General features: G+C 42.2%; 1 protein-coding gene across 1 annotated transcript in view; it reads left to right on the top strand.

The window, feature by feature from the left end:
* Positions 1–18,244, top strand: part of TBC1D5 (TBC1 domain family member 5) — a 498,482-nt gene that overhangs the window by 431,245 nt on the left and 48,993 nt on the right. Inside the window, exon 19 of the mRNA XM_074371891.1 lies at positions 16,766–16,929. Coding sequence (XP_074227992.1) covers positions 16,766–16,929 — 164 coding nt within the window. The remainder of the gene's footprint in view (positions 1–16,765; positions 16,930–18,244) is intronic.

Below are 18,244 nucleotides of genomic sequence, written 5' to 3' on the forward strand. Positions count from 1 at the left end.
GCAGGCAGATGCGTCAGAGAATCTCAGTGCTGTAGCTTAAATTTTCAGAGGAACCAAGCCAAATGACTCTAGAAATATAAAGTTGTGTCTCTAAGGAAATGTCAAGTATTAATATCACAGCAAGTGAGGAGGGAAGTGCGTGAGGATGGAACAACCGATGCAGACCAAGTCCGCAGTTATAAGGAAGCAGCAGAGCACTTAAGCAGAGTGTCTGGAATGGGAGCATCACGGGGGCGTTTTGTAACTGATCCCCGGGCTGGAAGGAACTTATCTCGTTCAGCAACTTTTCTTTTTATTTCTGGTTTGTTCTTCTCCTGTCAACCCACCTTCACATTAAAGATCAGTAGAGCTGCTCATGCCCCTCCCTGCATAAAGGTTTGAATACAGAGATAAAAGGCCCTGGGAATGGTTGATATCGCAAAGGTGGGGTAGGTGACGCCCTTCCCTCCTTCATTCTCCGATGAACCACAGGCGGTCCTGCAGCTCTCTGACCTTTGTTCCCTCACTCTGAGAGAAGAGGCTTGGACTGACCCCCGGGAGCCTCCCAGCTCCAAAAATCTAAGGTTCCTTTGGGTAAAAGATGCATTTATTAACTCAGCTCCAACCCTGGTTGTCATACTGGTGTTTTGCACACATGTCCTGCTGTGTGGTGACACTGACCAGTCTGTGAGCGTGTCACCTGGTCCCAGAGATAAGTGAGCAGTCTTTACTCTGTCAAGAGGCTGGGGTCGAAATGTGACTTCTCTCTTAGAACTGCTCAGTGCCTTTGAGGGAAGATGTGTAACCACCCTCTTAGTGTACTCCGCTGGAAAATTTGAAAGTTGTTGGGAAAATGGTCGTTTATGCAGATGAAAATGCTTCTGGCTTTCGTTGGTTAGTTAACTCTCAGTTATTTGTGCTTATCTAGGGAAACAGTTCTATGGAAAACCCAGAATTCATATATCTGGTGCCTGAAATGCACCCTGTAGTTGGTGTGTGTGTTGAAGGCGGGGTCACGAAGGAAGAAGGGAGCGCAGATTTTCCGTAATTTTCCTGGTGACAGCCAATATTAAAATTAGCTTTCAGTCTCTAAATAGACATTAATAGGGATCCAGAAGCAGCAGCGCAAAATGGGTAGCAAGCATAGAATTGAAAATGTTCAAATGTACAGAAAATTAGGCATACCACTTATCAGTGCATGGAGAGTTACTGTATTATGAAAATTCAGGACCTGATAAGTTTCATTGAAAGTCATTTATCACTTGTTTGGTGTATGTACCTATTTATAGATTTTATTTCAGTTATAAGAGAATATAAATGCGTGTACTGTTAATTGATAGGGATGGTCTAATTACAAGCCAATAATTTCCAGATGAGTTGGCCTTGCTGTAAATCATAATCGTGGCAAGTGGTCACGGCACTGAGGGTGTGTTATGTAACTCAGAAACTGATTTTGTACTATTGTATAAAAGCTACAGGGAAAGCAAATCTGTTAATCATACATGATCACACACAGAAAATATGGTGCCTTTTAAGAAGGCTTGTCTCTTAAGCTTGTTAATCTCAAAATAGCATTGGACTGCAGATGCTGACATAGCCAGAGAATGATTTTGTTGGCAATGACTGTGCTTAATGTTGAACTTTGTCATCCAGGAAGGAAATCAAAGCACCAGAAAGTCTTCCCTCTAAACGGCCGTGTACCTCAAGTGCCGCGCAGAATTTCCTTTTCCTTTTCCTGTCTCTCCTGTATTCTTAAAACACTGCTTTTTCCTCCCTTTTCCTTTGTCTATTTTTGAATTTGAACACTTCTTTATTTTAAGCATTTACTACAGGCCCAATTTGTAAATGAAATCTCGCCTATAATAAGTATATCAAGTTTAAAGGGTATGCAGTTCACAGATTTATTTTTACATGTTGACATTTATAAGTACATGTGGTAACTTAAGAAATCTTTTCAATACTTAATATGAAATTAGAACTTGTTTAGGTCTTTGTCACTGAAGAAATTGGTTTCAAGCTTAGTTAAAAATAAATTTTGTCTGTTGTAGGAGGATATCAGTTTCAAAAGACAGCTTACTTCTTAATAAAAGCATATAACTTACTTTTGGATAAAGAATTTTTTTAAAATAAGAAAATATAAAATCACACAATTATGCATAGTGAAATCTGCACAGCAAAGTCTTTTGATTGCTAAAGTCTCCCGTACTCTAGACTAGTAGAAACTTGCTTTTTTCTTTTTTAAAAAATGCAGAAAAGCATTTTAGGAAACACTTTTTGAGAATTATTTTCTTTTTAAAATATTTTATGTTAATTTTATTAAGATTGTGTTGCATTTTCTGTGTCACTGTACTTTTAGTCATTGATAAGTATTACAACATTAAGTGTGAAAGAAAAGTTGTTTTTTTCCCCTTTTGTGAAATCTAATTACTTTTTCTTATGAAATCCAGGCGATGTAGTTACAGGAAGCGATGCTCAGGTTTCTGTTCCTGTCCAGACTCTAACTGACCTCCCAGGTACAGTTACCATGGCAACGTAGTGTACATCCCTGCCTGCAGTATTGTCATTGCCGACTCCAAAGCTCCATTTTCCTTTCTGCCCACCCTCCATCCGTGCTGTTTATCAGATCACTACCATTGTTTAGCCACTGGGTGGCACTGTTGTTTAGAACAAAATTCCCTTCTCATGTCATACCACGGTGATGCCAAGTCCGGCTAAGATGTGGGGTTTTTTTATGAAGTTTCCACCAGCCTCTTTCCTTGCAAAATATGGTCACTCTATATTCTGTGGTCGTTTTAACACCACACTTTATTTGGCAGCTCATGTTGGGGTCTTCTTTTCATTGCATAGGTGCTTTGTGACAGTATTTGACAAAGTAGTTCTGAGATTAGACGTTTTATATACCGTTTGTATGCATATTATTGTATGTGTGAGCCAGAGGTGCTTATTTTATTTTACCTAAAAGAATTACAATGATTTTGCAATATGTTTTTAAGTACAGGTTTTGTATTATGAATCATACTAACAGAATTGAAGTCCAGTCTGACAAATCTCTATGTGGAGTAACTGGCAATGATTTAAAATAAGAAGATAATATTTTACTATCATAACCATTTGTTCAAAAGCTAGAAAAAGTTTCCTTAAGAAATAGAGAATAATAGTAATCCATATTCAGCATCTCTTGTGAAATTTAGACACATAAATATTTTAAGTCACTGCACAAATCTTTTATTATGTAATCTTTAAGATAAACCAAACCATGCAGAGAAATTCTGTATTAAATGGAAGCCTAGATTAACTTTAAGAATCCTCCACTGAAATTCAGACTAAAAAAATAGCAGTATTAATTGAAATTCATACCTTGTTTTCCTTAATTTACAATATCCACACAGAATAGTCATGCTAGTAGAATTGAAATATTCTAATAATAATATACCTCCACAATATCTGTGGTTTTTAATAAATTAACAGAAAATGATATATTGTGATTAGGAGATTAGGCATGTGTTGGCTTCGCCTCTAAAAAAAACGTCCTGTGGCCACAGAGGGGTGTGTCCGTATGTCTATATTTAGTCCTGTGTTTCACAGGTACAGTTCCTGGCTGTGTTCTGGTAATTGAGCCTGCTGACCTTTAGGGCTTTTCCAACTCGGGGATTCGGTGAAAAGCTGCTGTTTACTCTTCCTGTTGTCTGTTAAGTGATCTATGTAATAAGGGATATAGGAGGGGGGCCAGGAGAAGAGGCAGATCATCTCCAAATGACATCTCTTTCACTTTGTCAGTGATTGCACTTAAGTGAGTACTGATGGGACCACTGATAACAGTGAGAATTCATGGGACTTAAACTTGTTTCCTAAAATTAAAATCTGAGCACTGCCCCTACCCCCCGCCACCTGACCCCACCCCCAGCCCAGGCAACTTTTTAGTAAGAGTTCTGTTATCCCAGAGCCAGAGTGCTGCTCGTACATGTTAGGCTCTGGAAGCCCCATCAGTCTATACGTGGGGAAGGAGAAAGCTCAGGGCTGGCTTGCTTATTCTGACTTCTGCTCCTGGGCTGTTGCTCAGTCCACCTCTTTCTGCGGATCAGGGCCACGTGAACAACGTGACTTTTTGAACAGAGTCTTGAAGAAGGAGGTCGTATTATTTTGTTCAGATAACTCAAGCTGTGCCAGTAGAATCATCTCCTTTGTTTATTCAACAAGCATTTCTTGGGGGCCCAGGCTAAGTGCCAGGATTGTCAGGCCCTCGGCCCCCTCCAGCTTCACCAGGCTGCTTGGGCATTAGCTGGTGCTTAGACGAGCAGGCCGGCGCTGTTGGGAACCAGCTCTTTTTCCGGGTACCCTGTTCTGGATTCACTACCTGCCCTGCTTGGACAAGGGCCGTATTGATCTGATGGGGTGACTCCAGCTGCCTCCTGAGACACGAGGCCCACATAACAGCGGCCAACCTGTGATGAGACAGTGAGGTGGTGCCGCCCCGATCTAGAGAAGTCACGTTGTGTTTTCCCCAGCACACTTCCTGCAGAGTGTCAGGAAGCAAGGGGAAGTAGCGTGAACCAGAATAGTCAGTGGTGCAACAGAGAACTTTCGAACAATCTCTGCTTCACACATAGGGCCAGTAATATTAGTAGCTGGAGAGCTTCATCAGAGACGCCAGGCCCACTTAGCTTCTTCCCCCATGTAATATATCGAGAGTAGATTTACTTTTCATTTCAGGGAACTGAAACTATCATTTCAACACTCCCAAGTATCTTTTTTTTTAAGCCATGGGGCACACTTCAAGAAATGAAGTAAGTATCAATATTTTCAGTGATCCTTTGATTATATGTAGCCTTTTCTTCTCATGAGGTTTCATAGCTGTATCTTTGCCTTTTATCACACAATAATTATATGGATCTTAACTTTTTGAAGAAAATCCTGCATCTAAAGTGAGATTTCAGAGTTTAGGTCCGTAAATAATTTTTGGAAAATCGTTGGAAAGCTCCATTTTCTATTTCTCAGTGTAGGTTGCAATCATAAAAAATGCACCACATGAGAGTTCATTTTTTGACAACTTAACTCAAAGAATTTCTTCAAGATTATTTTTGGAAATTGCACATCTACCCCAGAAACTCTTGTCGAGAGATACCTAGAAATTTACTCACAAACTTAACAAACTTTAAGATATGGGGAGATACACACACACGAATACACAGGCATTACTGCCAAAGAGAATTTAGAATTTCCAACCACAGGAAAGTAGAGAGTATCATATAGTGAGCTATAAGGAGAGAAGTTCAGATTATGTAAGTTATTGCCATAGCATTAAAAATTTATATTTGTGTGTGCATTTATGTTATGGATGTGAATGTATATACATAAATGTACACACATAGATATCATTGTATAATATTTATCAGGTGGTTTTTTTAAAGAAAAAAGGTTGGAAAAGGCTACAAATCTCCCTGCCCAGGTAACCACTGTTGACATTCTTAAGTAAAATGAAAATACATACACCATTAGACAATCCCAATTAATTAAAGGCATTACCTGGGGAAAAAAGACCAGCTTCCTTTTCTCCAGCCCACTTCACTAAGGGTGCCCAGTGCTGAGTTTCTTACAATTACTTCTAAGAAAAAAGAAACTTAGTCTGAGGAGTAACATGCGAATCCCAGTAGTGTGGTAACAGCTGTGTCTGGAGATGCCCTCACTCTGGGCCCCGAAGCAGATGGCACCAACAGAAATGCTTCAGCACGGGTGACAGGCAGCAACCTGGCAGAACCAAGACGAGGAAGAGCAGGACGTGGCCGTGAGGGGACAGGGGGGCTGCTCGTCCACGCAGGGCGGGGGAGGAGCGGGAGCGCCAGGAGGGTCTCCCTGTGGAGGACCCTGTCCTGGTCACTCTGGGCGGTGGATAGTGGGCAAGGATAGTCCAAAGCAGAGCAGGTAGTTCCATTATGTTCTGAGTAGTCCCTTTAAGAAGCCAGAGAAATGGAGAATATGTAAAACACATTTGGGGAGGCATCACTCAGCTAGAAAATGCATCCTTTTGGAACTTGTTCCAAAAGACATTGAATAAATGAGTTGGATTTGGGTTGTGAACAAGGTCGAAGTTTGCCCTCTGCCATCAGAAGACCTCATTCCACTTCTGCTGAATGTTGGTCACAGTGACAACAGCCCCCCCCCCCCGGCACAGCTGCTGTTAGAGGCGCCGGGTGGGACCCCTTCCCGGCACGGGCTCTGCGCGCTGGCCCACATTTGACTCCTGCCCACACCACTGCCTTGCAGGGTGGCCCAGGGAGGCTGCTTAACCTCTTACCTGTAAAGAGAGAGAAAGAGCAGCTGCTTCAAGGGGGGCTTAGGAAGTCAGCAGAACACCTGTCCCAGAGTAAGGGCTGGCGGGACCCTCGTGGCACTGAGCCCCTGGGACACAGAACTTTTATCAAACAGTTCAGAGAAAGAAAGGGAACAAGGGAAAGATTTTGTGCCCCTAGACATGGCCGTATCTAGTCCAGAGATCACCTTGGTGCACACGAGCAGGTCCATGCCCCTTCTGTGCCGGCATCTTCACACACAGAATGGGCTGGGTTGCAGCCGCCCCCCGCCCCTGGCACTCTCAGTGTGGCGCATGCTGTGGTCCTGGGCTGAGAGCCAGTTGTCTGAAGTCCGTGGGTGGTCACTGAGCAGTGCAGCCAGCTTGAGGACAGTCCGGCCAGAGAGTGCCGGCAGGTCTGCAACCTTATCATCTCAGTGTGGACCAGCCGGAGGTGCCTTATTCAGCCACGCTCCTGTGACCCTTGTGCTCCTTTCCTGCTTAGTCTCTGTAATAACTCATGCCGTCCCTGGCAAGAGAAAGGCCAGACCCCTTCGCAGGAGGACAAGGCGCTCTTCTGGATCTAGCTGGCCCGATGTTTAGAGCCCCCCTCCCTGCCCTCCCCCAGAACTGGATTACCAAAAGGGGGGAAGGCTTACATGTAGGGTACCAGCAGTTGGAAATAATTTACTTGATTCCCTTCTCTCCCCTTCCCTGAGAAAACCACTGAAATAATCATCAAATGAAAAAGAAGCCCTCTGGTGGACTGAAGCCTGTTTTACACTGGTACTGGGGTCGTTTTTAACTACATATGGACGGCCGGAAGCACCAGAAGGTGTAATCAGGCTTTGACCTACATGTTCCCAGCAGTCCAACTGCCTGGTAAATACTGTCTTCCCTGCCAAAAATGACCCTCCCTGAGTTACCATCCCCACCACCCACACTCCGGATTTTAACGTTTAGCTCACACCTCTGATTACCTGAGACAGGACTGGACCATCTCTCTTTTGTGCTTCTGCAGGACTGTTGTTTATACTTCAGTGTTGGCTTTTATTCCCTGGACCGTCAACTAGTCAGTGCATCTACACGCCTGCATTTCCCTTGTGCTGCTAGTTTGAGAGCATCTCAGGAGATCCTGTTGCAGTCACTGCTCCCCCCATCCCCCATCCTCAGTGCAGTTTCTGTAGTCATTTCAGAGGGTCAGTCTGCACCAGGCATGTTCCCCGACGCTTGGTTATGAAGGAAGGACTGCATGCATGTCTCAGGTGGCTTAAGAATAAATAGGTCTTTATTTGGTACAGTCCAGAATGCCTGACAGCAGGATAAAATTGTAAATTATTGTCTTGGGTCAGCGCTTTGGAGAAATGAGCCGAGACAGAGATTTACGGGTCGGAAGCTTCGGGGCCATGCCCTGAGGATCAGTCCTGGGAGGGAAAGAAGCAGCACTGAGCCGAGGGTCCAGGTGAGCTGGTTTCAGTTGCTCTGGAACCTCTGGGGCTGGGATGGGACCCTGAGAGTGGTCTGTCAGAGGCCGGGGGGCCAGCCTTTGTCCTCTGTCCACCCAGACCAGCCCCTGGACTAGAGCTGTTCCCAGGGAAGGGGCAGATTGTAGACAGAGCACTCGTCAGCCAGGGGCTGTTTGCAGAGAGGAACCCATGAGAGCTGTCAGCAGCCAACACGCCCAGCATCTGGGAGAAGCGGGACCTCAGTCCTGTCGAGGGGGTGTGGCCGGGGCACCACAGCCAGGGATTTAAGAATGTGCCTCCTGGAATAAGCTCAAGCGTGGGTGCAACAGAAGGAATGGTTAATGTTCCTATCAGCTAAAACCTGTGAAAGGTTTACAGAGCCTCAGGACCACTTTATGGACTACGGGCTTGTCGAGAAAACTGACCCCTAGCGCAGGAGCTGTCCGGGCGAGGCCTGGGGATGGAATGTCGCCCGTGTACCTGGTGCCCCACGCCAGGGCTGGCTTTTCCCGCCTGTGCTGGGTCTGGGAAGGGCAGGGAAGTCTCAGGTTCCTTCTTTCTGTCTCACATTCTGGTGACCCCATCTTCCTAAGTTTATATTCTCCAAGGGCACCAAAATGTTAGCTAATTTCTGTAATTGAGGGGAAATTATTTTGTACAGCGTATGACTGGGATAACTTCTGAAGATTTTTTTCCTTGATAATATTATAATTCCTTTTATGAAAACATTTCCCAATAGATTTGATAGAACTTTACTTGTATAAGTATTAGATAGATAGATAGATAGATAGATAGATAGATAGATAGATAGATGTGTGTAATAGATAACCCCTGCTTTATTTCAGAATGTATTCAAGGGAACTAAAATTTTATAAGATTGGACATATATAACTGCTTATGACTATTTTTTTCACTTTGGAAAAAAAATGGGGGAGGGGAGTTGTTGTAGTCCACAAAATTAAAAATTCTTTTTGTAGGTGTATAATAAAATTTAAATGATTCTACCTGGAATTTTAGATTAACTCAGAATCTGAACTATCATGTCAAATATTGAGAGTCTAGAGATCAGAAGTAGAGCAGAATAATCAAAGAAGTATTCATGAGGATTTCCTATTTATTTAACAGTTCTGCAGATCAAAAGTCTGATACAGGTCTGGCCAAGCTAAAACCAAGGTGTCCAGAGGCTCTTGGGGAGAATCTTTTCTGCTGTTGGCAAAATTCAGTTCCTTGTGACCACAGAACTGAGGTCCCGTTTCTTTGCTGGCTGTCAGCTGAGGGCCATCCCCACACTGGCTCATGGCCCCCTTCCTCCCTCTTGAAAACCAGCACCACCAGGTCACATCCCTCTCATGTTTCAACTGCCTCCTTTTTCTTTAGTCCCATCTCTGACTCGTTCTTGTACTTCCCTGCTTCACCTCAAGGATTCATGTGTTCACGTCAACCCACCATGATCCTCCAGGACAGTCTTCTCATCCCAAGTTTCTTTAATCACACCCGCAAAGTCTCTTTCGCCATAGAAAGTAACATATTCACAGGCTCTGGAGATTAAGGGCACAGGCATCATTCTGCCATGTAGTATGACTTTGGGAGGAAGATATGAATTATCAAAATTGACCCAAGAAGGAAGAGAGAAACTTAATAAAGGAATTAACATAGGAAAAATCCAAAAAGCCATTATAATGCCTTTAAGAAGTCACCAGTGCCAGATAATTTAATAAGTGGGTGATCCGAATTTTGAAGGGACAGATAAATTCAGTTGTAAAAACTTAAAAAAAGATGGAAGTTTTTTCATTTCATTTTGTGAAAAAGCCATGTTCTTGTGAATCAAAATGCTGTAGCCTTCCTAGGTTCCGCCCCCACCCCCCACCATGGACTTTTAAAAGTAATCTGAAACTCAAAGCTGAGTAAACATTCCTTTGTTTTAGGTTTATCATCCACCAACCCAGGGCATTAGAAGCTACTTAAGGAGTAGAGTTCCAAGGAACAATGAGAAAATATTCCTAAAAGAAAAAAGAAACATCTCGGTTTATAATAAATACTTAAATTGTTTCCCACTTTATCACCTTGGGGTAAGAAATGCCACATATATACAAAGGGCTTTGTTCTAGAATTTAGGAGACACTCCCCTAAGTCAGTTCTTAAAAATAAAATGAGCAGAGACAATTCATGTAGGACCTTCAGATCACCTATATTAAAGTGTTAAAAGATATTTAGCCTCACTAGTTACCAAGAAACTTCAGGCTAAGTCAGTGAAGTCCTCCCTCCATCAGATTACCAAATAAATAAATAGATAAAGGTATGTCATGTTACACTTACATAAAAATATATATTACACACACACGTATGTATGTTAAAATCTTAGGTGAAAGCAATTTGGAGTCATTTATCTAAATTTAAAACATATGTACCATTTCCACTTGTATAAATTTACCTTACAGAAATAACCAACTGTACCTAAAGATGTACCTCTCTAGAGTGTTGTCATTTTGTCTGTAAAGGCAAAAAATTAGAAAAATCCTAACTATGCAGGAGTGCTACAAAATTTTTTTCTTCATGTTTGTTAAAAAGGATAAGGCCGATTTTTACCTATAGCAAGGACAGATCTTCATGACCAAGTTCAAAAAGCAAGTTACTGAGGGGAGTACTTTTGGAATAACACAGTAAGGACGTCTGAAAATCTGTTTCTCCATAAAAGTAATAGGAAGAGTGGCAGAAATGCCAAAATCATCTTTGTCAGAACTCTGGAAATTAATCAAAGGATTGAGTCCATTTAAGGAGCATCTATTCAAGGGGGAGAAGGCAGAGTCTTGGTAATAACAGCGCACTTTGTAACATCTTAACTTTCCTATTTCCACCTCCTCTCCCCAGCTCTGCCATAGCCTTTGATAACCAGTGGCCTCACAACCCCTGGAGAAAAAAGGATGAGTTAGGAGCACCCTAAAAGTCCTACCCCCATTAAATTGTCACTCCTTGACGTGTCCAGCAGTTCACTGAAAAGCCTATGGCATAGGGCTTGTCTCTATTTGACTTTATGTATAGCTTGCTAAGGGAGAAACCAGATCCAGAGGGCCTCCATCAGAAACAGTCAGTGCCACTTACTTAACACCACAGCCGCCCAAGGCAGAAACGGAGCAGACAAGAGGTGAACCAAAAACTGAATAGGAAAATCAGAGGCTAGCAAGAAACTTAAAAGGAAAATCTAAGGAGTGAGATGTCCATTGGGGGTTTTGAAAAGCTCCAATATTTTCCTGGAATCCTAGAGGCCGCACACATGCAGGACCATGCACCTGCCCAGGAAAGACTGAGAAGAGTTTAATCTGCCAGCTCTGCGTGAACTTGAGACCTTGCAGAGGCAAGATTTGTAGGATCTAGAGCAGAGTTGTAAGCTGCCTGCTGGAGCACTGAAGGCATGCCCCGAACACACACACAGAGCCCCCAGCAAAGGCTTAGAGATTTACTGGTGCAAGTCATTAAGGAAAGGAAGCGTCTGTCTCCTAACTGACTGCTAAGCTCACCAAGAGGAGACTTCAGTGGGCAGCACATAACAACAGAGAATGTAGGCTTTATACAATTCATTTAGGGAAGTAACCATAAAATTTTTTTTTAATTTAAAAATTAAAAAACAACAAATAAAAGAGATCTGGGGCATGGGGTGGGATCTGTTTTGCAGAGCCACCACATTATTTTATTAAAATGCCCAGTTTTCAATAAACAGTCTGTGAGACATATAAAGAAACAGAAGTATGGCTTGTATGACAGCAAATAAAGCAGTCAATGCAAACTGCCCCTGAGGAAGCAGAGACACTCACTTGACTTACTAGATCCAGAAGCCATTAAATCAGCCATTATAAGTATCTCTTAGAAGCTAAAGGAAACTGAGTCTGAAGATCGAAAGGCATGTATGAGACCAGTGTCTCACCAAATAGAGAATATCAAAAAAGCAATAAGGATTTAAAAAAGAAAAAACCAAATAGATATCCTGGAGTTGAAATATGGTAACCAAAATGAGAATTTCACTGCAGAGAATCAACAGCAGATTTGTGCCAACAGAAGAAAGAATCATAACTTGAAGATAGGTCAGTTGAGATGATCTGGTCTGAAAAAGAGAGAGACAAAAAAAGAATGAAAGAAAATGAACAGGGTCTCAAAGACTTGCAGAATACCATCAAGTATACCAAATATGCAGGTGGTGGGAGTCCCAGAAGGAGAAAAGAGAGAGAAAGCTACAGGAGGAGTGTTGAAGAAATGCTGGTTGAAACACTCCACAGCTTTATGAAACACATTAGTCTGTGTATTCAAAGAAGATCAGTGAACTCCAAACAGGATAAACTCAAAGAGGTCCATACCTAAACACATCATGGGCAAGCTGCTAAAAGCCAGCGACAAGGAGAGAATCTTGAAAGCAGAAAGAGAAAAACAGCTCATGGTATACAAGGGAACCTCAATAAGATTAATAGCTGACTTATTAAAAATCTTGGAGGCCAGAAGGCAATAGGACTATATGTTCAATCATTCTTTATCCAGTAAAACTATTCTCCTAAAAGAAAGGAGAAATTAAGACAGTCACGTATAAAACAAAACAGAATTCGATGCTAGGAAATCTGCCCTATAAGACATAGTAAAGGGAGTCCTTCAGGCTGAAATGAAAGGGTACTATAAGTTAATTCAAATCCACACAAAGAAAAAGCATAGATAAATGTAACTGCATCAGTAAATACAAAATACAGTATAAATGTATTTAGCTTGTATCTTATATTGTTAAGGTAGCATTACTACCCAAATTGATCTGTGTATTCATTGTAATCACTGTCAAAATCTCGGGTGTCTTTTTGGGGAAATTTGACAAAGTGATCATAAAATTAATCTGGAAATGCAAAGCCCTCCTAATGGTAAAAAACAGAGTTGAAAAAGGACAAAATTGGAAAGCTCATACTCCTCGGCTTCAAAACTTACTGTATATATCGCACAGTAATCAAGATAGCCTGGTACTGTCCTAAAGATAAGCATATGTAAATGGAACAGAGTTTCCAGCACAGAAATAAACCCTTACAATTTTGGTAAGTTGATTTTCAGCACAGGTACCAAGGCCATTCAATGGAGAGAAAATAGTCTTTTCTAGAAATAGTGCTAGGAAAACTGGATCTCTGCATGAAAAAGAATGAAGATGAACTACTTCCTCACATTATATACAAAAATTAACTCAAAATGGATCATAGACTTTAATGCAAGAGCAAAAACTATAACACTTTAAAGAAAATATAGGAGTAAATCTTTGTGATTAGGCAATGGCTTCTTATGATACCAACAGCACAAACAAAAAGAAAAAGTAGGTAAATGGGACTTTATCAAAATTAAACACTTTTTGGCTTCAAAGGGTCCCATTAAGAAGGTGAAAAGACAGTGCAGAGAATGGGAGAATTTTTTGCAAATTACATATATATATATATGAGAAGGAACTTGTACACAGAATATATGAAGAATTCTTACAGCTCAACAATAAAAAGACAGATAACCCAGTGTTAAAAATGGGCAAAAGGTTTGAAGAGACATTTCTCCACAGAAGATACACAGATGTCTAATAAGCACATGAATTGATAAAACGCAAATAAAAATCACGAGATACCACTTCATACCCACTAGGATGGCTAAAATAAAGAACAGCCAAATATGTGTTGACAAGGATTTGGAGAAGTTGGAACCCTCGTACAATGCTGATGGGAATGTAAAATGGTGTGGCTACTTTCAAAGCCAATTTGACAGTTTCTCTAAATGTTAAACACAGACTTACATATTGACCCAGCAATTTGAGTCCTAGGTATTGACCCAACAGAAATGAAAATACATATCTACACAAAAATTTATACATGAATGTTTAAAGTACCATTATTCGTAATAGCCAAGAAATGGTACAAGCTAAATGTCATTAACTGATGAATGGATAAACAAAATGTGGTCTATTTGTACAATAGAATATTATTTGGCAATGAAAAGTGAATGAGATCCTGATACTGGCTGTAGCATAAATGTGTCCTGAAAACACTTTGCCAACTGAAAGAAGCCAGTCACAAAAGCTTACACATTGTTTAATCCCATTTCTATGACATGTCCAGAAAAGGCAGAGCCTTGGAGACAGAATGTTGATTAGTGGTTACCGAGGGCTGTGGAGAGGACAGTATTGGGAGTGACTGCTAAGGGGCAGGAGGTCTCTTGCAGGCAACAGAAATGTTCTAAAATTAGATGGTGATGATTGAGAATCTCTGAATATAGTAAAAATCACTGAAGTATATACTTTAAAAAGGTGAATTTTATGGTGTATGAATTACCACTCAGTAAAGCTGATTTTTTTAATAAAGGCAGTTTTCACATTTAATCTATTTATGGTAAAAATGTTCTATGTATTAGCGGCATAATTTTAAAAGAGAAAACAAGTAGGTGGTTCCCGGGGTCCTTGTCAGCTCCATCATTCTAGGACCCTGTACTCCGGAGATCACTGCCATGAAATGGAGCCTGGGGAAGTGAAGACCCAGAGCCTGCGGGTGGCGGGAGACAGAAGGAGGCAGAGCAGGGAAGAAGCGAAGATGCAGGCTGACTTTGATAGTCTGGACCCTGAGGTCAGCGCGGGATGCTCGTACAGCGGGCCCCTGCTGCCTCTCCTCCCCAGACCTCAGGGCCACCCCCAGGCTCCGTCAGGGCTCACCCCAGCATCCCCCGTTGCAGGTGGGATTCTCCAGGAGGCAGACCCTGAGACGGAGTTAGACGTACAAAAGGTTTATTGGGGAATAACATCTGTGAAGGGAAGAGAGGAGGGGATGGAACTCAGAAAGGGGTGCATCGGACTGCGATGCAGATGTCCTGGAAGTCTGCCGGCTCAGCAGGCAGCCCCGCAGCCGAGCTCCTACCAGGGAGCCCGGCGTCGGTGGAAACGGCCCGCCCTCACTGCCAGTCCCTGGCCGGCAGTCACATGTGAAGACTGACTTTATAAAAATCACAGGTTAATTATAAATAATAATAATTCACATGCCATAAAATCACCTTTTTGAAGTGTAAAATTCTAGTGTATTCACAGGGATGTTCAACCATCACCACTGTCTGATCTTAGAACGTGGAGTTAAACTTGACCCCTCTCTCCCTCTCATACCAGGATTTTTGCAGCAGGAAAAATTGTTTCCCCACTTCTTTTGCCCTCTCTCACTCCTCAGTCTGTTCACCACAACAGCAGTCAGATTGATCCTTTTAAAATTAAATCAAATCTTGTCATTCCTCTGCTCAAATCCTCCAGTGGTTTCCCATCTCAGAGGAAAAGTCATGAAAATTGTCTACAGGTCCCCACCTGCCGCGATGCCCACCAGCTCCCAGACCTCGCCCTGGCCTCCCTGCTGTCCCTCGAAACACAAAGGTCCTGCTTGGGGCCTTGGCACTTGCTGTCCCTTCATATTAACCTGCCAAGCTGATATTTTACCTTCTTCAAGTTTTTGCCCAGGTGTCACGCATCTCAGTTCTCAACCATCCTGTTTAAGACCTCACGCCTTCCTCAGATACTCATGGCCCCTTTGACTACATTATTTTTCCCGACAGTATTTACTAACATCTAAAATCATACATATTTTATTCATGTATTTGTCTCTGCTCACTAGCAAGTGAACTCCTTGAAGTATGAAGTATGGAATTTTGGGGGGAGGGGGTAATTAGGTTTTGTTAGTTTGCTTGTTCATTCATTCATTTACTTAATTATTTAATGGAGGTACCCGGGATTGAACCCGGGACCTCATGCATGCTAAGCAGGCACTCTACCACTGAGCTCTACCCCCCCACCCTAATATTTTATTATATTTTTACTTTATTTATTTAATGGAAGTACTGGGGATTGAACCCAGGATCTCTTGCACTCTTAAGCATGCGCTCTACCACTGAACTATACCCCAACTCCCAATATTTTATTTTATTTTATTTTATTTTGTTTTTAATGGAAGTACTGGAGATTGAATCCGAGACCTCGTGCATGCAAAGCAGGCGCTCTACCACGGAGCTGTATCCTCTCCCAGGATGGGATTTTTGATGGTCTAGTTTCCACGGTCTCCCTGCATCTAGAAGTGTCTGGCACTGACTAGGCCTTCAGTTGCTGTGGGTGAATGAATGAGTGAATGAATGAATGAACAAATGAATGCACATCAGGTACTGTGCTAGGTCCTTAAGTCCCCCTGACAGTCTTCCAGGAGTCTCCCCGTTGTGTAAGTGAGACCCACGCGGGCCTGGCCGTAGCCAGTTCTGTCCACCTGTCTTCCGCACCCTGCCACCCTCCCCGCAGGACTCCCTGGAGCCCCTGCTCCTGTCTAAGGAGCTTTATGGCTCCAGAACCTGTCAGTGAATAAGGCCCTGCCAGAGTCACAGACGCAGCCCTGCTAACGGGGGAGCCAGTCTGGCATGCCACTCTGTGCGCCTGCACCTTGTCCCATTTCCAGATGCTCCTTCCTTGGTCTGGGGGTCACAGTGTGTCTGTTCTGCAGTTAATGAAAAGGAAAGAGGCTCTTGAAAAATTGGTGAAGGATTTAGACTTTTTTATATTAATAAGATGATGTGCAGTATAATTGGTTCGGGCTTCTATTATGAAGGATGATTCCATTAGTGAGGGAAAATCCAGTCTTTTAACGTGTAATTTCTAAAAATTGGATTTTTCAGGTTTTTTTGTATGTGTACTACACTTAGGTCATTGTAGTATAAATAACTTGTAGAAAACTGTAGCAGTACTTCATTGCTGTAAAAAATTGACAGCAGGGCTAGGGGATACAGCTTAGGTAGAGAGCGCATGCTTAGCGTGCACAAGGTCCAGGGTTCAATCCCCAGTACCTCCATTAAAAAGAAAAAAAAATTGGCCACTATTCTGATACATAAAAATGCATGCATCTTACTCCACAGCGTCATTATGTTGACAGTGTGAATAAAGAAATACCATTATTGATCATTTATTGAAGGCAGTTAATTCAGTAGCAGTGAAAAAGTCTGCTGTTTCATTATTGCTTCTTCATTTTTCTTGTAGGACAAAGTTCTAAAAACATCAGTTCATCTCCAAGCACTGAGAGTTTGCCTGGAGGAAGAGAGTTCACTGGCTCCCCGCCTTCATCTGCCACTAAAAAGGACTCCTTTTTCAGCAACATCTCCCGTTCCCGCTCGCACAGCAAAACTATGGGCAGAAAAGAATCTGTAAGTGCACAGTTTTCTTTTTCTCCTTAATTTTCCTTGGGAATGCTGCATCTGTTAAAGCTTCTACTTTTCTAAAATTCTTAAAAATGTTTACAGACTAAAATGAATTATTTCATAAACATATTTTAATTTTATTATTATAATTTAGTGATATTTGAAGGCTCTGGTCTTATATTACACTGGGGAGAAAAGTAACATTAGTTTAAAATAAGTTGAACTCCAAATCTTGGTCATTTTTTTCTCTACAAGTACCTTTGTCAAAGCCTGGGTTTTCTTCTAAAATGTAATGAATAGCCTTCTATCAAACAATAGAATAAGACACTTCAAACAAACCAAGATGTTTTTTCGGTTTTAAGTATTTCTTGAAAATTAAAAATTATTATTTTACCCATTATTTTTAAAAGCTATACGAATAACTTTTAAATTATGATGTATTGATAGGTGTTTTTCTAAGATCCTTTGTATGTGTTACTCAGAAGATCATACCTAGCGCGTATCAACTCCTTAAAAAAATCTGGTTGTGTCTGAAAATTCTTTAAGTCAACTACACAAGAAGTAAAACAGTCAAATTTTATAGCTAGTTCAACACTTAATATTCTAATATGAAGAATTCATCTGCCCACTGGAGGAGGGTGCAGTGCAGGTGTTGTAAGGTATTACCGACAAGGATCTGGGTGTTGCTGGAATAGTGCTAAGGGTGGGGAAACAGAGTGTAAACCTCTGAGGGGTAATTGTTTACAGCATACAGACTTGTCTATCTGGGTGACCGTGTCTGACCTCGCCCAGGACACGCAGTTTCCTGGTGCTTCAACCACCTCACCTGCCGTTTCAACAGCGTCCTTTGCTCTCTGAAGGGAAGGGTTCACTGCGTACTCTCTTGAGGTGCTTTCCACTTGGAGGAACCGTGATTCTCTAACGTGCAGAAGAGCAGGATGAAACTTCCATTGGAAAATGGCAGCTTTAATGCAAGCAGTTAGCTCTGCTCCCTCCCAGTCTCCACTCCAGGGACGTTAAGGTCGTTACAGAGAAACCCTCGGGGAGTGAGGAAGCCGGAGAGAGGACAGCAGCAGCAAGATGCTGCTACTTGGAGAGAGATGTTATGTGGAAACCGACTTAGCAGCCTGAGAAGGCCGAGTGCCAGGCCAGCGGCAGGGAGGAGCCGAGAAGCAACTTGATGTAAGAGGTAAAAGCCTCTGGAAGCTTGGGAACCGGACACAAGGTGAAGGGGAGTCGAAGACATGAGGACTGGTTAGAAGTTCCTTCAAGAAGCACAGAGACTGTCTTCCTCGCTCTGGCAGAAGACTGGAGGTTTAGT

This window comes from Camelus bactrianus, chromosome 1, assembly GCF_048773025.1.
Source record: "Camelus bactrianus isolate YW-2024 breed Bactrian camel chromosome 1, ASM4877302v1, whole genome shotgun sequence".
NCBI classification, from domain to species: domain Eukaryota; kingdom Metazoa; phylum Chordata; class Mammalia; order Artiodactyla; family Camelidae; genus Camelus; species Camelus bactrianus.